The 24168-nt window shown below is 38.9% G+C and overlaps 1 protein-coding gene and 1 long non-coding RNA gene across 11 annotated transcripts in view; one reads left to right on the forward strand and one right to left on the reverse strand.

The window, feature by feature from the left end:
* Positions 1-24168, reverse strand: part of LOC107224485 (dystrophin, isoforms A/C/F/G/H) — a 325712-nt gene that overhangs the window by 28168 nt on the left and 273376 nt on the right. For all 10 annotated transcript variants that reach the window (XM_046745769.1, XM_046745771.1, XM_046745770.1 and 7 more), the window contains 3 exons: positions 21815-21959; positions 17763-17886; positions 13404-13570 (listed from right to left, as the gene is read on the reverse strand). In XM_046745769.1, coding sequence (XP_046601725.1) covers positions 13404-13570; positions 17763-17886; positions 21815-21959 — 436 coding nt within the window. The remainder of the gene's footprint in view (positions 1-13403; positions 13571-17762; positions 17887-21814; positions 21960-24168) is intronic.
* Positions 15217-24168, forward strand: part of LOC124295502 — a 53830-nt gene continuing 44878 nt past the window's right edge. The window contains exon 1 of the long non-coding RNA XR_006905457.1: positions 15217-15314. This is a non-coding gene — a long non-coding RNA (uncharacterized LOC124295502). The remainder of the gene's footprint in view (positions 15315-24168) is intronic.

Below are 24168 nucleotides of genomic sequence, written 5' to 3' on the forward strand. Positions count from 1 at the left end.
CGGCAATTCGCGGTGTGTTGCTGGCGTAATTGCGTCGTGACGAGAATTTCGTAATTAACTGTAGGAGAAGGAGGAGGAGGAAGGAGGGAGGGTGGGTGTTGTGATGATCGAGCGATAATGCAGCCGTTAATTGTATACTCGGCGTTAGGCAAGCATTTCGCATTTCGCATAGTTGCGGTTGTGACGCGCGAAACTCGATGAAGGTTAGAAAGAAGAAGATGAAGAAGAAGAAAATAACGGAAAATATCGCGACGCCATTTCTGTCAATCAAAACTCCGAAGCCTTTCCCAAATTTAGGTAACGTAAACAGGATGAGATACACAAACCGACCCAAATACGCGATTATACATTCTCTTCACGAGATCATCGACGCATCTTTTTCGTTGACGGGTTGCATAATTGACCGCGACTGGTTCCGAGTAAATTGGGATGTTATTAGTTTTCTCATTAGGACTGAAGAACGAGGAGCCTGATCCGGACGTTGACGAGGAATTATTACTACACTGCAAACGTCGAGCGATGATGATGATTGCTTTCACCTCTGCGTGATTAACGGAGGAAAATCACCTCGCGGTCAACGAATTTACGAATTTACGAATTTACGAATTTACGAATTTCTTGCAAACACACGAATCGTTTCGTTTCACATGCTTAACTCACGATTCACGTTATCTTAACGTAAACAGATTTAGGCATATCAATAACTCGCTTATCGTTGATGCTGATAAACTTACCCCTCTACGCGCATACATGTTTTATATAAATTATGTCAAACTATAATAATTTATTGTCAGTCCAACCGAGATCACAGACGCGAGAACAGTTGCGTTCAACGGTGTTTTATTGCGAAGAAAAACGATGTTTTGGATTTTATTGTTTCGTTTTTCAGTCGACCACCCGCAATTTTCGTTTGAAGTTTCACGTATTCCGTTCTTTTCTTTTTTTTTCTTTTTTTCTTTCATTTTTTTGCAAAGAAAAATATCGTATCCTTCTGTATACAGAATTAGATGGCGAGTATGTTACAAATGGTCTATATACGTATATACCTGGTTACGTAATTCTAGTTTTATGGAAAAACTAGATGGATTATTATGAACGAAAATGGAAGTAGATTGTAATTCGACGAGTAGAAATAAAAATGTAAGAGAGAGAGAGAGAGAGAGAAAGAGAGGAAGAGACAAATTATAGACTGACTACGTCCTACGAGACAAGCATCCTCTTTGTACATCGGTGATATGAGGAGGAGCGCGCGGTTTGTAAAACAAATAGGTGTAAAACGAATGAAACAAGATTATGGAAAATAAAATAAAATAACATCACAACTCGATTTATAAATATAATATACTATACTATACTATATATATATATATATATATATACGAGGGAAGTTAATCACGGTTTATATAATTCTTACTAGTTTTATTAATTTGTTATTATTGTTATTATTATTATTATTATTATACCTGCGCGGTGCTTTTATAAACGTCTATCTGATAAATATGTATACGTAGGTATAATAATATCAATATACAATGTAAGTAACAAGACGTTCGAAACAATAATTAACAGTAATTTCTTTTTCATTCGTTATTTATGCGGAAAAAAAGCAGGAAATTTTTTTTTTTCAATAATTCCAGCTTATTTTCTACGCGTCTTTTTTTCATCTACTTTCATCTTCTCGCGCCGCGTGCAATTTCCAAGTTTCGGAATCAAATTTCGCGCAACGGCGAGATTTTTTTTTTTTGTCATCTTTTGCTTTATCTCTCGTTTCTCCAATTCCCGAGTGAAATATAATTTCAAGTTTCACTTTCTTTATATAACGGAGGAAACGGTCCCTATAATATAAAAATAAAATAAAATCTACTCGCTACATATTTTATCAGCTCGGATATTTTCTTATTTAAAGCACGTTAACAATATGTGCATAGTATCGTATATATTGTATGTATTATACATGTATATATGTATAAAATTGTAATTCAAGACCGGAAAGAAAGGGTCTTTGAAGAAGTAGAGAAGAGCAGCATGAGACCAACAAAGATGTAAGAGACGCAGGGCTTTGCATAGCCTGATTTAAAATCTCCTAGGCACACACACACACACACACGTGGTTACACTTACACGCGCATGTCGGTGGTTTACGTACGTATATTCTATACGCTTACGTACCGTTTGCATACGGCGCGACATTTGCCCCCTTTCGAAAGTAAAAGCTTGGGGGATACGGTACCTTGGGTGTATAGCTGTGCCATGGTTGACGTATAAAACGTGTACGTACCTTATACGTGACACAGATCTCGTTCTGAGAATTAACGTTGCATGAAAAAATAATGAAAGAGGAAAAAATTCGTGCTTTGCTATATATTTATGTATTAGGGTGAGCCATAAAAAACTAACCTATCGAATCTATGGTCTTAAAAGGACATATTTACTGAGAAAAAAATTCTCCCGTTTGGAAAAATTTTTACCTCACAATCAATTCTAAAAGGTGTCGCCGGCCGTTTGAAATTTCCCATATAAATAACACGAAAATAAAGATTTTTTTCATTGGAAACGCTGTGAATATCGAACCGTTTGAATTGAAAAAAAAATTTCCAAGCATATACTTGCGTGCCGTGAAAGTCGAAGAAAAGCGAAAATTTAACACGCGATTAGATATTATACCTACATATGATATTTATACTCTACGGTGTAAATAAGAAGGTGAAACTGGCGAGAGAATTTGTTTATTGAAATGCGTGGATCGCAATTTACGGCTTGGTTTGTATAACCTTTTTCCACCATGTTTTATTCACCCGTCAAATTTTGAACCGGATATTGCGCAAAACGTTTCTGCTATATGTCACAATTATTATTGGTGATTAAACAGACGACGTTGTGCAGTGTTAAAATATCGTTAAACTATAAACAGGAATCAACGAAATCGAACGCTGACTGCACGGTCTCAACGATGATTTGTTTTTATACAGTTTCGTTTATTTTCCGATATATCGGTGAAGAAAGTGAAGAAAATAAAATCCACTGTTAGTTGTGAAGAATTTTTTTTCTTTTAAGATCGTTTTTTGTTTTTTTATTTTTTTCAAATTATGCGTTCAATTTCTTTTTCTCGGTTCCTCACGATCCGGTCATTTTCAGGCTATATAATTTATAATAATTGTTTTACCAGACTACCGCGTACGCAATATTTAGGCCTTAGGGTGTAACGACTGTAAAGGCACCTTCACCCCCTTATATAATTAACGTTTCATCGGGCGAAGGAATAATTCATAACTCAACGCTGGTAGACACGTGACAATCAAAGACATTCCTCTCTCTAAATAATGTACAGGGACGGTTGTATGTAGGCATAATATCCCAACTGGCAACGGCACCGGACGTCACTCCAAGTCAAATTTCTCGCAGATTGTCCAGCGTTAATGACACGTCAAATTACCTGAAATTGCCTGGTTTTCCAGACGAGGATCGAAGTTTTTTTAGAACTCGTTTCACCCTAACTTTACTAACAAACTTACGTTTTTCGTGCAAATTAGACATTGTAAGTTAAAATAGTCTGCAATTTTGCTTAAACTCTAATTAAATCAATTTTTCAATTATTCAATGAAAAGGAAGAAGGAAATAAAATAAAAAAAATTTCCAAACCACGCAAAGATATCGCAAGATTTAGATTTTTCGATTTTTCGAATACGGTATTGCAAAATATATCGCTGTAATCTGCACGTGTATTGTTTTACTTGTTTATTTATTTTTTTTTTTTAAATCTTAAATACACAAAATTAACGAATTGCAATATATGTATACAGATGCACGTAATGACGAAATCCTTTCGAAGTGTTTATACCACCTATCCGTCTATCGGTTGACACGTGAACATTGTGCATATATGTATATATATATATATATATATATATATGTTATAAATATACCACCTAATGTAAATTCAGAGCCGAACCTCCCTCGTGCAATATACACAGCTTATACACGTTGCAGCAGCTATCCTCGATTCGAAACTCATGTATAATGTAGGATGAACGCGCGTCTATAGAGATCCCAGCTGGTTTATATCTATACGAACCTAGTCTCGGATACCTTTATACATATCGATTATATATATATACCACCTATAATTTAATACCGATGCAGGATGTCTGTGTCGAGAAATTCGTATTTGAGTCTCAGCTGATGCAACGTATCGTCGTCGATATTGCGTTCCAGCCTCCGACAAGTTCAGAAAAAAAAAAAAAATAAATTGTAACGACGTGAGAAATTGAGAGGTTGTTGGGTGAGATGTAAAAAAAAAAAAAAAAAAACGAAATAAAAACAATAACCCTAATTATCGTACTCGTGATATTTTTCTGTTTGAATCGAACGACATTCGTTTGGTCATAAAAAAAAAAACAAAAAAGAAATACGTATTTGGTAAATTTAACAAGAAACCTCATCTGAACAACGAAGTTCGAACGTGGAAACGAAAGGTATATAAATAGCGTAATAAATTAAACGGTCAGTTGAACTTGAAGAGAAGGAGCGGAACAGGCGCGGTGTCGTTTAAGGTCTGGAGACCGTTTTAAACGTTTAAAGTGGTCGCATCCGTTTGTGCTAAGCACTTTTCGTATAAATTAGCTGTGAGAAACTTTCCCACCGTAAATTAGGCAATAATTATATAAACGGTCTAGCAGCGTCACGTGTTTCTAACGATCAGTTAGTTTTACCTATTCCACACCTTTTATTTCAAGGGTAATATGTGTAATTTGTTAATCTGGGTTCGGAGATGTTATATCTGTGTGTGCGTATACCTGTGACGGCGGCGATATTCGAGTTACAAATTTTAAAAGTTCCGAAAGCGCCTGATTACGAATTATTTTGTCGCGAAACTTGAAGTAAATAAATCAAATATTTGAAAAAAAAACAACCAAGCTTCGAATGATCGGAAAGCCGACCGATCATAGTTCCGGAATTCAAGATTACCAAAATTCAAGTTACGATTGAACAAAGTTTCGAAAAATAAAGTTTCGACGGAGCAAAATCCGGATAATTAAAATATACGTTTAAAATGAGAAAAACGGAAAAATATCCAAAACCAAAAACAAAGAAAAATCAAAGTACTGAAATTTCACCCAGCCAGAAATTTTAATTTAAATTACACGACTCGTTTTTTATTTTTTGCACACCGCGTGTCAATTAAATCAGAGAGTTTCGTTCGTTACAACTTTCATCGAATTATCTCCACTTTTATACATTACACATGCATACATATATTTTTTATTTACATGCACGCAATTAATCGTTTATTATTTATCGCGTAACGTTGAGTCAGGTCATATCCTTCGAAGAACGACACAGTGAAATGCTTCGTAATTTACGATGCGTGACTTATCAACGCGAGTAGTTTTAACACGAGTGAAAATAAACCGCGTCAAATGCGGCTAATGCGGTTAATTATCTTTTATTACTCCGAATCCGTACTAATTGTTATTTAAGAGCAAATTGACAAGATTATTCACGCTAATTCATACACGACCATGCTATGCGTGATGATGATGACGATGGTGATGATGATGATTCACGATGATAATGAACTTGAATTTTAATTTGACGTGGAAATTTTATTATACATTACGGGGTAAGAATTTTGTTAGCTGATTTATTTTATAATTTATCGAATAATTTCAGCAATCATTCGCTAGGTAAATTAATTGAACAATCGATTCATGAACCCCGTAATTAATCAACAGATTAAGTAATTTGTCCACAAATAACGAACGAATCGCCAATTATATTAAACAGGGAAAAAATAAATTAACAAACTAATCGATTAATTTTTTTTCTTCCATTTTATATCTCGGAATAGAAAATATTTTGCCGTTATTTATTTGGTCCGGTTTATCCTGGCGTTAGAGACGATCATTCCTGCTGTAATAGATCGAGGCTCGTTTTATACAATATCTGTTACAAATACCACAACAACGGTAGAAATTTACCGAGTAATTAAACAATCAGTACAGCGTAGCAAAAATAATTAATTGATTAATTGCAATTTCGTTTTAAAAACTTTGTAAACTGTTTCGAATTTCAACTAGAAAAATCACGTTTTTATCACGCGGTATCGTTTCTTTCTTGTTCTTTTTTACACTCTTTTCAAATAAATTGTTATTATTGTAGGTTAAGAGGTAAAACACAAGGAACGTAAGAAGATAAACCGAGTCCCGATCGGTATTAATTAATTGTATTATAACATCAGTTTAGTGATAATAACGTAACTTAGACGCAACAACAAATTATTTGGTAAAGAAGTTAGACGGAGGTGGATAAGTTTTTCGTTTAGAAACAAGTAATTGTGTAAAGTGAGAAAAGTCGAATTGAATAGAAATTTGAAAAATATTTTTATTAACTCTTCAATTGTTTTGCCTGTAGCTTTTGAACCAAATGCTTGCTCACTTCCATCTTGGCCTTAAAACTTTCGTTTCTCAATAAAGAATCGATGAGAAAAATTTGAAGCCAATCGATTCGGATTATTCGTTCGGAAATTGGGTTTACACATTTTTTGAGAGGATTAAAAATCAAGTTCGTGGTTAAAAAAAAAAAAAACTAAAAACTTTACGAAAGACGTTCTTTTCTTGTACACTGTACACCATACTTAAAAATAAATAAAATCACCAATATATATATATATTACATACAGATTTTTTCAACCAATCAGTTTTCCCCGACGCGACGGTTGATTTGTCGATACGATCTCTGCCACGCGGTTTGTTTGCACCGTGTTTCTCGAGTACATATATATATATATAGACATATAATATTGTAATGCTGGAATCGCCTCGGGTAGCGAACCACCGCTGTCATATTAATAATTCATAAAATCTATCCAATCGCGCGATGGGCGGGGGGGGGGGGGGGGGGGGGAGGTGAGGAGAGAGGAGGTTTAATCACGTGAAAGCAGAGAGGCAAAGGAACTAACTGATACCTGCGCAGGATCGAGATGTAGGATGTGGATTTGCGATGTTGAAAATTCAAACCTCCTGAGTTATTTATTGAATCGTGTATAGACGATGAGTGAAAGTATCGGGCAGGTGGAAGCGAGGGCTTTATCGATAAGAAGAAAGTCACATCGTCGTTACGATATTTCACGATTACTCATATTTCATAACGGAGTGATTACGCGAGAGATTTACTTGACAAAGAATTTTACTTTGATTGACCGATTACTCGCGATATAATGTGTAATTTATCAGGATTGCAAAGAGATTTCTGTAATCGTAAATGATTTATTACGACTACGGATGATTACTAATGCGGAATTTTATTTTTATACTTATTATTTACGCGGTGCTATTTAGCTGTCAGGGAAATTTGGAAAATCGGGAATTGTCGGGGAATTTCCACTTCCTCAGTGGTCTACGATTCTTTGATGTGTAGAAAATTACTATACGCGAGAGTATTTAGTAGGGGGTTAGGGTGAAAAGGGACGGAAAATATGATTTTTGGTGGAATTTTAAGAATCGATGAATTGACGTCGAGCACTGTGTAAAATTTATGAAAAATATAAACAAGTACTAGAACCAGTTAATACTCTCAGATTGATGTTTCCACCTTCCATGTTTCGAAAGAATGGTTAATCTTTCTTTAGTTTCTTGAAATTTGAGCGTTTATTGCTATATTCGGTGATTGAGTTTAAGTAAAATTGAACTTAAAGAAAAATTTGACTATTTTAACTTACGATGGAAGCTTCTGATGTCTAATTTGCATAAAAAAACGCGAGTTTGTTAGTAGAGTTAGGTTTAAACGAGTCCTGAAAAAATGTCTATTCTCGTCTGGAAGACCGGGAAATATCAGGGAATTTGACGTGTCATTGACGAACGATATTGACAACACGACGATTCCTTGAGTGGAACACAGATGTATAAATTACTTTTCCATTAATTTTCGTATAAAATATACAAATCTATCTTTTCCATACACGCGTACCGAATGATTCCTTTTCTTCTTCTTCTTCTTCATATTCTCGTGCAATTAGTTAGATCCGAAATTACGCAGTGTGCAAATTTGCCTGGATTAAAATGAGGGTTGATGTATGAACGCAAAATCAGGGCAGGTTTAATCATTCAAAAGACCGTTGAATTATACATTCGTACGACGTGTAAGTTTTGAGTTTTGCAGCAGCGATTGCGGAGGTTAAATTTTTGCAGAATCTCGTTCCGTATGCAATTCATTCCGTCTCTGTTATACGGTCTACTGCCGCGGCATTTGGCACACCTATCCATCTATCCATCTATCCATCTATCCATCTATTTATCTATCTGTCTATTTATCTATCCATCCATTTATCTATTCATCCACCTGCGCAGCAGTCGAGCACTAAGTACATATATTCCCCTGATTGGGCTAGCCGGCAAACTTTGCCTATTTTGCATACCTAACAACCCTCTGGGTCCATAGAATCACGTTTCGGACTGCAGTCCATGCAGATCGAGATCATTGCGTCTTTCCTTGATTTTTTCATCATTTTTACTCAGCGATATTCGCGACACTTTGTGCATGGATCGGAGGAGCGGGGTTCAAGTTCCGAATTTGAAAAGTTCCGAAGAAGTCCAATTCCGAATTATTCGGTGGCGATACTTGAAGCGAAGAAATCAAACTTTGAAGAAACAACAAAGTTTCGAACGTTCGGAAATCCGGCGGATCAAAGTTCCGATATGTAAGATTTTTGAAATTCAAGTTACGATTGAGAAAAGTTTGGAAGAATAAAGTTTTGACAGAGCGAAATTCGGAAAATTAAAATATACTCGCACAGCGTACTTTACTCGAAGAGTGGGTGTAAAAAATGAGGAAAAACCGAAAATCGGAATTTTGATTTGTCCGAGTTACGCCATTTCGGAGATTTGCATTTCCGAGACTTTTCAAATTCGGTATTTGAACAAATAATTATCTTCGTATGAAAAATCTTGCTAGATAACATTTATTCCAAAGTTTCATCTCGTTATTATTTTTCACCGTTCCTTATTTCAAGCTGCTTTCTCACAGCCACTTTCTCTCTCTCTCTCTCTCTCTCTCTCTTTCTCTCTCCCCGTTTCCGGTCAACGAAGTCACATCTGAAGTACGTCTCGTTCAAGTCCCGTTACTATTTATTTTTGTCTTCTTCCTCGTCCTCGTCTTCTTCTTCTTCTTCTTCTTCTTCTTCTTCTCCTTCTTCTTTTTTCCATTTTCTCTTCCATCGAGTGCGTCGCACTCGCCTCGACGAGGCGCAAACGTAGAAAGAAAGTGCGCCGCGCTGCACTTGCGAACGTCCATTGGACCCTCATATTACCATTGGACATGTATTATATACGCCCGACGGACATTGAAAGTAATTGATAGATCACCTTTACGATCGCGTCTGGAAGGATATTTGTATACCTTATACGTGTTGTCTATAACCGTGCTTGTAAAACTGCCTCATCCTACGCAAGGCTCTAGAGGCTCGTATGTGAAAATAAACTTTACAAACGTGCCTATGTGATAAACTTTAATATATATATATACATAAACATTATACTCGACGTTATCAAAATACAAGCAGAGTATATAAGGCAGTTATTATACGGCGCAAATGTTCTGCACTCTCTGAATTATATGAAAGGGATATATTATATACGAGGTATGCTATGCGGGGAGAAAATACAAGAGAGAGAGAGAGAGAGTGAGAGTGATTAAGAATTACACGTAGCACGATTTGTTTCGAATAAATATTATTCAACGTTATTTTTTCGGCATTGAAAATGAAGAACAAAATGAGGGTGAAGAACAAAAATTTCCAAAATCTTGTAAATGAAACGCTGGTGATTTTTTTTTTTTTAAAAGGTTTTCTTTCTTTCATTTCAAAGTTTCAGTTTCATTTTAAAAAGAGTTGTCCAGGCCTAAACCGGCATATCCGATGAGGTTGGATGAACGGTACGACGGTGATGGTGGTGGTGGTGGTGGTGGTGTATGCAGATTTTCGTTTAAATCGTATAATTTCAACGATATTATACAGCGCGGCACAGCTTGAGAAGAATGGAAAAATTCGGAGCGGTGTTGTGCTTTTTTCTTTCTTTTTTTTCCATCTCTTCTCTCCGTCTTCTTTCTTCTTATGCTTCAATTTTTTCATATCCTGAATTTTCTTACTCTTTCGCCCAGGCTCGATCAATCGAAAGGATGGATATTATACGTATAAATGCGCGCGTACAAGCGAAAGAGAAATACAAGAATATGAAAGAATATTTTCGTAACACCATACGGATCAGGGTTAACGGTGATTTTATTATTATTGTTATTAATATTATTATCAGGGTTAGAAATGAAACGAAAATCGTGGAAGAGAAAGGAAATGCATCGCACATCCGTCATTCAAAGCCATTTTTCGTGGTAATTGCGTTTGAATATTTTCAAAGGCGTTGTACGGTGTAATAAAGACGACGATGTTTCTTTCACTTCCGTTATTGTCATGAAATCTCTTCTTGTTCTTCTACATGTAACACTTCTCAACGTCACAACCGCGGGTAACTACGATTTTTGAACCATCGCATGTAACGTATCACTTTATATTCTCTTGCAGCAACGTCGGGGATACCTTTTGCATTCTTCTGAATGTCTCTTTTTCTCTCGAAAGAGTCAGAGGAATAGCTGCTAGTGTGATGTACCGTTGTAGGTGGTTTTGTATTTATACCCACTTTACGGGAGAAACTGAACCCGCAACATTTGTTTGACGCGTCGGAGGAAATGGTCGTAGCTTGACAATCGGTACACTTTTATCTTGAATTACCGCCGCTATGTGGTATATACGCATATGTCCATATAGGTATAGATTACATATGTGTATATATATGTATATATATATGTATATATATAGGTATAACATAGACCAGAGATGGACCTAGAAAGAAAAAAAAAAAAAAAACAACCCTCGTCTTCGATATCTTCTTTGATCGGACAGAATTGAGCCGTGGCTTAAGCCGTACGTCTATAACCACACATATATATATATATAGTATAATACAACCATATACGATGTATATATATATATACACATAGCTCTGGGCGACAGGGTGAAGAACAATTGTGTCTATGACGATCAAGAAGATCGGAGAGTGCCGGTAAAACACGTAGATCTCGAAGAAATCTTTCTTCCTCCCTCGTATATGCGCGAACATATACCTATATTTATACATGGACGATACATGTATATATATATGTATGTGTGTATGTACATATATACTATGATTCTTTTTAGATTGTGGCTCAGCACCTCTGGGGCGTTTTGTTTGAGATGTGATCTCTCCTCTCATCTCCTCTCCTCTCCTCTCCTCTCCTCTCCTCTCCTCTCCTCTTCTACACATATCTTATATCTTCTCTTTTTTAGCCTGTTGTACGTTTATGGCCAAGAGTATGTACACACATTGTGCCTGGTTACACGAAAGGCTCGTTTCAGGAAATCTATCCCTCTCTCTTTCGTTGGCCACGAGATTTGGTTTCGTTTTTTTTTTGAAGAACAGATCGTATTATACAGCCATTCGATGGAACATGCTCAATTTTTTTTTTCTTGTACCGAAATGCGAATTAATATCGTGAATACGATATATACACATATACAAGTGTTTCTCGAATTTTATCGGGATTCTTATCCTCTTGTATTCATAGTCTGATGTTATTTTAAATCGAATTATAAAATGGAACAAAGGAAATTAACTTATGCTTCTGAAGCTCGAACATATTCACGAACAAAAGATGTGTTAGATAAATATTTAAAAGAACTTTTTCAATTCACGATCAGATCTCTGGTGTGTTTATTCTTGCTTGTATAGATAGTCTGTGTAAAACTTCACAAGATCTATTTTCTTCTGATCGTGAGATATTTCTTTGGCGTGCAACACGCCGACGGCTTCCAGATGCGCTTTTGGATCACAGAATTTTTAACGTTATTAAAAACAGCTGGGTATGAATATTCAATCTCGGTATTTCCGTTGTGTCTACTGTGATGCGTTAGTACCGATAAACGTCGAAGAAACATTTTCTACTTTCGTATCTTTGTATAAAAATATTTGCGTCGAACGAAAAGTTTCCAAAGACTATAAATCGTAAGGACGAACGTATTGTCGAATGAAATAATTTTTACGCGGCTGTAACAAGAGATCGGGGAAAGTGTTACGAACACAGCCTGGAATCGGATGACATTCCGGAGCCTGAGCATCGATAAGAAAAATAAAAAATATCGCGAATCGTCTATACGTCACGATACAGTCGCGTCGTCCTTTTTGTTTTAGCTTTAAGGGGTGAGAGATTCGAGTTCAGTCCTGCGAAGAGGTCGAGAAGTAATTTCTGTAAATGGGAGGAGAGAGAGAGAGGCGATAAAGAGAATCGTTTCCACCAATACGAGAGTTGGAAGTGATGCGCGGTCGGTTAAGAGTGAAGTGCGATGTGTGTCTACCCGCAAATGCAACTAGCCGGGGGTGAAAAAGGGCGAAAATTGAGCCGTGAGGGAAAGCGGTCTCGTTGTTTTCCCCCCTTTTCCACCTTCCTTTCGTTTTTACTATGAACGTCGAGTTGTAATTTCGCCTGTTCACGCCTCGGATATATTCGCTGTTCGTACACGGAAAGGTGACAATGAGAGAGAACCGCACGACGAATAATGCGGGCCGTTTGCAGGGTGAGGATCAAAATCCCGAAATACCGAAAAGTCGATTGATCGAAAATCCGAAACTTTCGAGATACGAATTTTAAAGTAACGAGTGATCGGGGGAATTGAAATTGGGATTTTCGATAAATCACACAGTGGAATAATTGTTTTTCACAAAGTTTATTTAATCGAACGATCTTTTAGATCGTCAAGGAACAGGTAACATATTTTTAATAACATTTAAACGGTACGTCTTTTTTCCCGTACGTTCAATTTATTCAAGACATTATTATATTAAATCGTGTTCCACATTCGCGTCACTTCACTAGCGTATTGCCATCTATTGGCTGCAACTTGTCACGTTGGAAAGAATAAATGTATTTCCGACGTCTCGCCACCTTTCGATATTTCGTCCATTCTGCCTCGGTGGATTTCGGGATTTTGACCCTTCGAGTCTTTGGTCAGTAGTTATCGATAAATTCGGATTCGTAAATTTTGGAAAAAGGCACGAACCTGACATTTGAAAAGTCGCCTTCTTTTCCAAAAAGAAAGAATTTCGGTTTACATTGATTTATAAATTTTTATTTCACTAATAGACGACCTTTAGTATTTACGGTATTTCTACCTTTTTAACTGCCGGTAATTTGACTTTCGACATTTTGCCTCGTCGAATTTTTCGTCTTTCGTATTTTTATACCCCACCCCGTTTGCACACACACACACACATAGTTGGACCGATCTTGAGGGTAATGTTTAATTCATGGGGGATACTCACGTTGGTTGTATCGTCGAGCTTTCGCTTCCAAGCGTCGCTACGTTCGATCAAGGCATTCCATTGCTCCGATAGTTTGTTAACTTCTCTTCGTATGCTTCTGGTCAGTTCCCTGGCTTGTTCCTCGACACTTCGATAGCCGCGTGAATCACCGTCAAGCTCTCTTCCGGCTGAAATAAAACAAGGATCACGATCAAATCATAGGAACGAAATCTCGTTTTTCGCTTTCGTCGTATATACTTCCGAGTAGATGGTTTTTGTTCATTATTATTTTTTATTTTATTATCTTTACCACAAATCGACGATTCTGGATGGTCGGTACTCTTCGAAAAAAAAAAAAATAATAATACAAATGGCTAGTTTAATCGGGATGATAAATTTCCTCTGAAAGGATCCTAAACGGACTGCTCGAATTGAGGGAAATCGAATGTTGTTCGAACCGTTCCAAGTGGAGAGAGAGAGAGACGGCGGTCGGTGCTGATTACTAAATACTAATAACCGAGAGGCATCTGGTTTTCATCAGGCTAATGAAACCGGAATGCTGCACGATTCGCGTGGGTTATACGCGATATATTGCCCGTAGCAAAATACCCGGGTGGTGCAGCAAAAGTCCTGACAGTCGATCGGGAATGGATTCTGCAAATCGGACGGATATAGATATAATATCAGTTCGTTTCGTGCAACCGAACCGGTTGATTTTTTTCGCCTATCGAAAACCGCCTTCCGTACCTACATGGTATATGTGTGTGTACGTGTTTTGCGAGTGGGAAGAGGATCGGGGGTGTGGCGATCAGGCGCATAGCTACGCACAGTGATCATAAATCAACATAACGTAAAGCAGATAGCCGGTACCTGGACGAGCCGAAGGTACGAGAGAGAAAGAAAAAGAGAGAGAGAGAGAGAGAGAGAGAGAGATCGAGGGAGGGGGAGTTTTCGATGCCGAACAACAACATATACATGAATAACTATAACTGCGTGTAACAGAGTACGAGCGGAAAAAGGAGAAGCGTTTCTGATACCGTTCTTGATTCATGAGACAATTAATTCAACGACGATAATGGATCGCCACCTCCTCGACCGGAACGTTATATCGAGATCTGTGTATGGAAACTCCGTTGTAACTATAACCAGTGCAGGACTCGAACGTGTTTAATCCGTCGAGCAAATACACCCGTTCTCTTCAGATATGCTGATTTCGAAAAACCATTCATCATCGTCCATACGGCTTTAGAGATTTTTGTGATTTATTATCGAATTTTGCTATTTTTACGCTTGGAGATTTGAAAAATCTGACGTTATGGTTTTGAAAGACTTTCGAAATAACACGATTCAATTAAATTCAAATCACAGTTATTGCAACTTGGTTTAGAGTTTTGAAAACTTTGGTTACTGCAGCAAGTAAACAGATTTCAGCAATTCTGTGAAAACTGTTTAATCGTTCGGTTACGGTGCTTCTGAACACAGAGTGAAGTTTGGTAATCGTAACAATCGTATCTCTCGAACTCCTCTCTGGTAACTGAGATTTTTTACTTGAAAAATTTTTCTAGCCGTGGCTAGAATCCTACAGCGACTATCCTCTTTATCGTCCGCTAGACGAGGAAACGGGACCGCGATGATGGCGTATCTGTATCAATATATGCGGTATTCGTACACCCACCTAGGCCAACATCAGCGTTACACAAAGAGGCTTCTGTTCCGGTGTATAACCTAGTAGCCGATGCTCGGCTTGCGGCTTTATCCGTTATGGTTATATATGGTATAAGTTTTAGCTAGTTTAACACCGTCTCAGATCATACAACCGAACATTTGTGGTTTCAGGACTTGGGATTACATACAACGGCCTGGAAATTGCAGTTGTTGTCGTTTGCGATTGAGGACAAAAATTCTGCACGGTTCAACAAACGACGCAGTGTGGTAAGTCAGAGATGCGTGCTAATCATTTTTATATCTGTAGATAGAAATTTTGAGATTTTTTGACGAAAATTTATTCCTTTGAACTCGGGAACTCGGGAACTGCAGAAAAAACGTTAGGGACAAAATTCACCGTCAATATTTATTTACATTTCGAAAAGTGAGAAAAATAAATTTACCCCCCCTCCGTCGGGAGGCGAAAGTCGCCTTGAGAGAGGTCGGAATAGGTGCAAGTATTTCATTCGGAATGTCGGGATCAGGTACAGAGGACGTGCCTTACAAACAGATGAAAACTGTTGAATGGCTTGGTTTAGCGATGGTCCGCACGTTCGTTTGATTCAATCGTGTAATACCTTCGCTACATGTGAGGCTTTTCCCAGAATCTGAGCTATACACGACGGAACTTTGCTTAGCTGTGTGATTCGCGGTGGACGGTCAGAAATTCACTCCGTAGAGTGAACCGATCGTTGTGAAAAATGATTTGAAATATTTTTCTATCGATCGACTTTTTTTTACCCACTTTAATGAATAATTCAGTTTCATTGAAAAATGTGATAATTGAGCTGAATTTATATTCGTAAATCAAAGTTTTTCACTGTTGCGTGCGGTTTTAATTTTCAAAACGAAATTCCGTTAATCCCGCAAGCCGATTACTCGCGTGACCGTAATGCAATGCGTTTTGCGTTACTTCAGGCGCCTGTACACGACGAACTAGAATCAAGCCGTAGGCAGCCTGAAACGCAGTCTTGTATGCGGGGCTGCATAACGCGAGGGGTTTGGATGATTTTTATGCAGTACGAGACACGTTTTTTGACAATTAGGTATACGTATACCTGACAGATTTCTCCAATCGAAGTTGAAAAATTTCCGTCGCAACGAACGTGAAAACTTTATTTCTGTTCCATTCTCTTCGCTTCTCAACGATGAGAATATTATTACAAAGAGTTCCATATCTGAATTTAATATCTCGCACGAAAGAAAACGTCGCGACTCGACACGTGGTATATTGAACGAAAGAATCAAACTCGTGAGTATTAATATAAAAATCTGGTATCCGTATACTTTTTATCGACTTTTCATCCATTATATTAGCTTCTTTAAAGTGTTAGGCGATATTATTCTTATTTCGAAACTCTCAAGAGACGCGCAAAACGCCGCGGCGAACCTTATTCGGGAATTCCTCTGATCCCCGTCGAATTCAAGCAGTGTTATCAAAGTGACAACGATGGTCTAATTGGCTGGTTGAGCGAACGGGATATTAGCCGCAAATTCTCCCGAGAATGGTAAGCCTCGAGATGTTGGCGCGTAGCCCGCGTGGCTGCATTTCAAATCCTGGAACCTCAGCACGGTAGACCCAAGGGATTAAACGATGAACAGTCATCGTGCCACAGTGGCCAAGTAAGCGCAGTGGGTGCAGGGTTGCGGTGAGGGACGATGTACATTATATCAACGGGTATTGATTTCATTCGCCTCGACACAAGAGTCGGATATACCTGTAAACGCGGTCATGCTAATTCGCGGAAAAAGAATTTCGCGAGTTCGCGTAAACGGACGAATTTCTGCACCGGTGATGGGAGTGATTAAATTTGTTGAAATAAAAGGGGGAAGATTGAGAAGCAGAGAAGAAAATGGAAAGAAGAACGACAACAATCTCTCTTGGGGATGGAATTGTATATAGCCGTATAAAAACCCGCTTTCTTTCTGACTGACGCGTAAAATCCTTCGGAGTATTTAATTAAGGTGAAAAGTTACAGTTTGGGTGGGTGTGAAGTAAAAGCATTAAAAAAAAAGAGCGAAAAAAAAAGAAGAAAAAAAAGAAGGAAACAGAAGAAGAAGTTGGATAATCCTTCGAGCACTTGAGCATCTAACTAATGGATCAAGCTGTCAAATTGTGAATTAAAAAAAAAAAAAAAAAAAAAAATGGAAACCGAAAAGAAATAGAGAAGTCGGAGTAAAAGAAATGCTGCAGAATTTTTGTAAGACGTTTCTTCGGATGACTGAGAAGGACGTGCCGGTACTTAGTCGGGGTTTAAGTGTTTACGGAGGGATCAAAATATCTCTCTCTCTTTATTTTAGTCACGTTCGCCAAGGGTGTCGGGCTGACTGTGCCTTCTGGATTTTTCATGTCGCAAAGAACTTCGCAGCTCTTTGGAAAATAAAAATAACAATTTTAAGATTTAAAAAACAAAAAAAAAAAAAAACCATCTTATTCAAGTAAGAAACACGCTTCGTCACTCCGCTTATAATTCGTTTTTCGCACGCGTATGCATGGATGAAGGCAATTTTGTATCCTAAATTCCTGGCAAATCATTTTTTGACCGTTTGTAATGACATCTGGGTTGAGTATATTCGGATATTTATGTCTTTTAAATATTTTGCCCGACACTTTTTACCAGTCGTTTTAGCTCGTATTAATCAAAGTGACGTTAGTCAATGACGTTAATTGCTCACCTTCTGAGTCGGAGGTGTCGGATAGCGGAGGTTCGTTGGCGATGTACTGTCGACCGCTCAACAAATTGCTCTCGACAACCGGCCGCTTGTCTTCCAGCTGTCGCCTGAAACCGCGATGATCGTCCTGAAACAAGAAAGAGGATTTAAAGGATTTCTTTAAAATCTCTGAGCTTTAATTTCCCGGTTGCTGCGAGGTCATCGCTGCGTGTACGTATTACACGTATAATATAATATTACGAGCTAAGTGACACGTAATTCAGGAATTATACCGTATGCGCTGGTACGATGTGCGGCTTCGTAATTAAACTTGGAAGATCAGCAGAGCAGGAAAAACGGCGAGAGATGCAAGGCTCGAGAGGCGGCCAAGCTGCGCTTTGACGATATTATGACGACGAAGTGGGGTGAAAAATGCTGTAAAAACTAGAAACAAAAAAAAAAAGAAAAATGGAAATTCACCACACGGAGAACCTAACGTCCACAAACCGGTTCAAGACTAACCGAAAGACGCTTTGCACACGGCGTGCATGAACCATAAAAGAGAAAAAAAAAAAAATTACGACCCTCGCAGAGTGACGAGGTGTTCGGAGCCCGAAGGAAGTACGCGGCATCTACAAGAGTTAAATCAGAATAAACGGCAGATAAAGTTTGTCGAGTGAGAGAGAAGGGAGAACGAAGTGTTCTAAATCCTGGCTGACTGCTAAAGCCACGAATCAATTCCGTTCAACTGTACCCTTGGGGATCAAGAGGAGTCCTCGAAGAGCCGTGCAGCATCTCTTACCTCGCGACGATCAAAGCGAGTGAGAAAAAGTAAAAACGAAATTTAGTGGGGCGAGAGGGAGAAGAGGGTGAGATATTTTACACGGGCATTGGTACGAACCACCCTTCTCTTCGCCCCCACCCCTCACCCCACAAGACTTTAAATAATATCGGTGGAATAATGACGCAAAGAAGCACTAAGTGCCTCACTCGTCTCTGTACGGACACTCCCGACGACTTATACACGAAAAGTAAAATATGGGACCGGCAGGTGGTTCTTCAGGCAAGGTCGGAGCTTTTTCCTCTGAAGTAGGTATACCTCGAACGAATTTAACCGCCCCACGTATAACCGACTACTTTACTCGCACACTTTCTCAACCTCTTTTAAATATAGACATGCCTGTATACGCCGAGGGACGAACGTTCTCTCGAAATTCCTCGACGTTTTTCGGCCAGAGCTTAATACCGAAAGGTGGACGATGCAGAAGGTGCTCGCGAGTGTTGCGGGACCTTGAAGGGTACCGGAATACCCTAACCTAGTCTAACCCAACGTAGCAGAATTCGCGTGGATGAAGAGGGTAGGCGGTTCGGTTACAAGGCTCGTTTGTTACGCGGCTAATATATTATTCACAAAGCTCATGATCGGTGTTTAAACGCTTAAACAAGGGACACCTGGTGCACCGTAGGCGCGGGCGTACGAAGATGAGCGGATAGTGGAAGTCTACCTATATTTATTCGTAGATTAGAGGGGATCTTCTTCGCAAACACATTCAACGAGGCAAGGTATAATAATAATAATGACAATAACAACAACAACAACAACGGAGGAGGAGGAGGAAGTCGTTTATAATACTCGGAGAGTTCGGAAATGGAGCCTGATTTACGTTTCCTCGATCATTGTATATGTTATATACTCGTATGTATACCATATGTATATTTGACTGATGGATAAGAGGAGGAGGAGGAGGCCTTAGCGAAGGTCAGCTTCACGGATTTGTCTAGAAACGGGCGAGGAAACAGTCGGGCTTAACGCTTGCTCCTCTTTAACGTCGGCGATCAATATGTGTGTGCGTCCTCAGACCCCGGTAGCTCACTACACCATGATCTATACAATCGCTCGTGCAACCTACAACGTGTATAGATCCGTCCAGGGTACCGATTGTTCGGAAATTCGCGGCATCGCAGAGCACCCATTCCTGCAGGTCGGGTTGGTATCCATGCTAAGCAGTTCCTTGTGTCGGAACGGAACCTCCATCACCGTAACGTAATCTCGACCGGCGTACAGGACGTGTTATACCTAACCAATTACACGGTATGGTTTGAATTTCCTTATCTAGTTTACGCCACCCGAGCTTGTTCTTCCGTGGCTGTCCATGTCGAACTCATATGCTGAACCGGAAACACTGGGATACACGATTCATATCATTCGAACAACGACCACTCATACGACGGTTTTACAGAGTTTAAAAGTTTACGCCATTGATTTTTTGTCCCGTGATTTATTAAGGGTATGCAGAAACCAGAATCTGTTCAACTACCTGGCTTCGAAAATGAGATACCCAAGACTGTGACTTAAAATTGGAGAACCGGATAAGGCTCGGTTTGATCTTTTAACATTACCGAAGTAGGCTAATTCAAGGTCAAGTCTTTTCAATTTACTGGTGTAATTGCGGTTTCGGGTCACTTGATCAGGGTTCAACTGATCGTTTGTCGAACAGTGTATACCTAAAGTTGATGCAAAGATGGCATCAACTTCCAATAACGTCCGTACATGTGACGAAGTCGAAGAAAACTTATGTCCTGATGACGATTTCGAGATGTTCAATCCAAACTTATCCATGTTGGATTCCGTCAAACTTCAAGCCCTGACAATAGACAACGACGAAGATGGAATCAACTTCCAATAACATCTTCACATAACGGACTCGGAGAAAATTTGTATCCCGATGACGATTTTGACATATTCAATCCACACTTATCCATGTCAAATAGCATCAAACTTGTGACAATAGACAATGAGGAAGTAAAGAACGGAGCCGATCCTGGGACGAGAGAAGAGGGTGACAATGTCTAACCAACTTGCCGGTTGTAATTTTAGCGGCGTAGAGCTGCAGGTGGCAATTACGCCGTGAGTTACCAAAAGCGCATCTCTTCCCTCGTTTGACATGCATCGAGTGGTCTGCGTGTATGCACACTGTATCGTATCGAGGTTGCGTGTGGATCGACGCGCACGCGCATTAATTAGGTCGTTCGGTCCCTCGGTCCATGGACAACGTATCCTCGACCATCGGCAGCATCGCCCACGCCTGTCCGAGATGGTAACTCAATATTGGACCCTCGTACGTCCGCCCCTTGGCTCCGAGGGTGCGCCTCCTCCTCTAAGCACCTAGTTACTGCTTAGTTGCCCGTATAATTGTCCGCACCTTCCTCGCTACCAAGTTTCCTCGTCGTTTCCTGCACGCTCACGTCGTGCGGCAACAACATCAGCTGAAAGTGCACGACGGTGGCAATTGCACTTGGATACGTCATTCGCGTGCAAAATTTACTCCACCTTTCAAAGTCGATTTCACCATCTTAAGGACCGGTAGACCGGAACCTCTGTATCGGATGTTGGGACGAGGAGGAGAAATTACGTTAGAAAAATCTGTAGTAGTGTTTTCTTGTACCGATGATGGTGAACATGAATGAAATAACATCTTTATTGTATAATGGAAACTAATTGGAGCAAACTTGGAACGTTTGGATTGGAAAAAGTTTTCTCAAATTAACGATATCTTAGGGGGTTTTTTTTTTTTTTTATTAGAGAGTGATGTTTAATCGGTATTCGTCACTATTTGCACAGATAATAATGGTGTTGTTTTTCTAAACGGTTTTTCCCTCTTTTTCACAAATTCAGACTGACTGTGTACATTTCGGAAATACTGTACACCTCAGACTTGAAGAATGTTAACCTCAACGACCTGATTTTTTTTTTTTTTTTTTTTATATATATATATATATATACGTATTGGTATACAGCAACTGGGTAAAACGAACTGAGGTAAAAAAAAAATGCCGATAAATAGTAAAAAGAAGGGTGAAAATAAGAGATAAAAAAAAGTGCTGACCGTCGCGTCATTTGTCGAACGATTTTCTCGCCTTTATCGTTTCCCATATAGACGGGTTTTCGGGGTTTCTGGGCGGGTTAAAGGTGACGGATGCGAAAGGCGGTTCGAAAAAAACGAGCAGGGATGGCAGAAGGAGATATAAAATGAAGAAAGAAAAGGGTTTTACTTTATTTGAAAAGGAACACAAACCTGCTGCTTTTGCAGGGCGGCTATGTCGCCGCAAACTGGACCCAGTCCGGTCAGCTCGGTGTCCTTTCTGATAACCCATTCGATAAGTTCCCGCAGCGAGAGGAGCAGAGCGTTCCAGTGTTCGGTGTTGCTTTCCAGGCGGTTTCTGCAACAGCGCAAAAAAAAAAAAAAAGTATGAAATCTTCCACCTTCTCCAGTGTTGGGTATAGAAAAATGGACAAAAATTGCGAAACTAGATCTGTTTGTCTTCTTCTTCTTCTTCTTGTTCTTCTTTTTCTATTCCTTCTTCGTCATCGTCACCGTAAAACGTTTATGCAGATATAATACACGATGTTGTATTTTTGTCGCAATGATTTTCGCGGAGGGTAAAATAACGCGTAAAAAACATCGGGTTGATAAACTGCTTCGCACATTGCTATTATTATACATTTCTCGTTTTTGTACATACATACATACGTCGCTTTCCAACCTCCGGCAAGGAATAAGCACAAACCTACATATGTGGTGGAGATATAATGTATTATACGAGAGAGAGTGAATAGATTTATATTCAACTATTGTGTCGGCCCCATCTTGTCCGTGTTACAAAGTTTGTTGTGCCGCGTATTCTCACGAAAACGGTGTGATAAAGACGACGCTTGGCACTGAGGAAGGCAGGTATCAGTCTCCTCGCTGCTGGTAGGGGAAAACGAAAATTTTTCGCGACGATTTTTCTCCTTCTTCCACCGAGCTTTTCATACATTTTTCATACGTTTCTCAAAAATTGTTACATTTTAGTACGGTGGCGGGATATGTTTGGCAACTTTTGTCTTTATTGCCTTCGGCAAGATTAACGTGTGGTGAGAATTGAAAAAAACACACACACACACACCAAGAGACTATTGGAATATAAATTTGAGAACTTTGAAGATGAAAAAATAATCGCTATGTCTTTGCAGCACAGACAATTAACAATTCGATTAACAATGTATAATTTGTAGATATAACAAGAAGAAGGTATTATTTTTCATTCTTTGCATTAGTTTTCAGAAGGATGAAAGAAGATTTCACGATATTTCAAAGAGCCCGAAGTATCTTACATTTTATTCCGTGTCCGAGGCTTTGTCTCTTTATTCTTTTCTCTCTCTTCCTTTTAATCTCATTACTCGTTCATTCTTTATTCTATTTTCTTTTCTTTATTTTTTTTTTCTGTTCCACATACCGACGAGAGGTCAAAGAGTCTCGACTCGGTATTTTGCCGTAACTACAAACGATTTTCCCTTCATTTTCATTGTTTTCTTTCCTTTTTTTTTTTTTTAAATCCATTTATCTTTATTGCTGGCAAACGAATACATATATACGTAAATATACATACCTATAATACATCAAGTATCGGTGAAACTGTCGCGAGTAATTTTCAGAATATGAAAATGGTGTGCGGGGGATGACGATGGGGAAACTTTTTGATTATAACGGGGGAAAAGAAAGAGAGACAGATCGAGGGAGGGAGGGAGGGAGGGGAAGGAAGAGCCAGAGTCGTTCGCAACTGGCTGCAGAGATTAAGGATAATTAAAACATTCCGGTGTTTGAGCTACGGTCGCTAAAGTAGACAAAGTGAATGTGCCCACCCGACTACTGCTTATGGGTGTTCATCCCTTTGCAGGATTACCCTTACAAGCGTATATTACGTACACGTATATGTATACGTAATATATATATATATATATACATGTACGTGCTTTGAACCGTTAAGACCGATTTTCGTCATATTGGATTCCTCCCAGTTCGAGAATTACGACGTTTTATAATCGCCCGATCGTCGTGATCGAGTGAGACCGTTGAGTTGAAAAGATTCTCATTCGAGGCAACGAATCGTGCAACATTTTTATAATCATGCTTCCGTATTTCTAAAGCCGCGATATTTGTCGAAAGTTGATGTAGACGAGAAATAAAAGTGAAAGAAAAAAACAATCCTACGCAATGATTCTTCCATTCGTAATATCGAAAGCTTTCGATTCTTCTATGTCTATGTTTTCATAAATCATGAAGGAATAGAAAAGCTCGATCGCTGTAAAAATAATCGTGCGAAAAATCATTAAAAATTGAACAGAGTGGACTACTGTAGAAGATCTTTGTGGTCAGTTTGGAAATTTGATGCTGCAATGGTTGGATTCACATCAGAGATATTACGTATTGAATTGACATTCGGATATTGTTGAACCGATATCGGATATTGCGTTGCATCGAATCGCGTCAAATTATTCTAATTCCGTACAGAATTCTACACCAATTTTTTCTTCCAGGATTGATATTTGCGATTAAATTTTGATTCCCGGTTGTTTGATACCGTTCCCCGAATTGGACACGACGTTGGA

This window comes from Neodiprion lecontei, chromosome 7 (genome assembly GCF_021901455.1).
Source record: "Neodiprion lecontei isolate iyNeoLeco1 chromosome 7, iyNeoLeco1.1, whole genome shotgun sequence".
Lineage (NCBI taxonomy): Eukaryota > Metazoa > Arthropoda > Insecta > Hymenoptera > Diprionidae > Neodiprion > Neodiprion lecontei.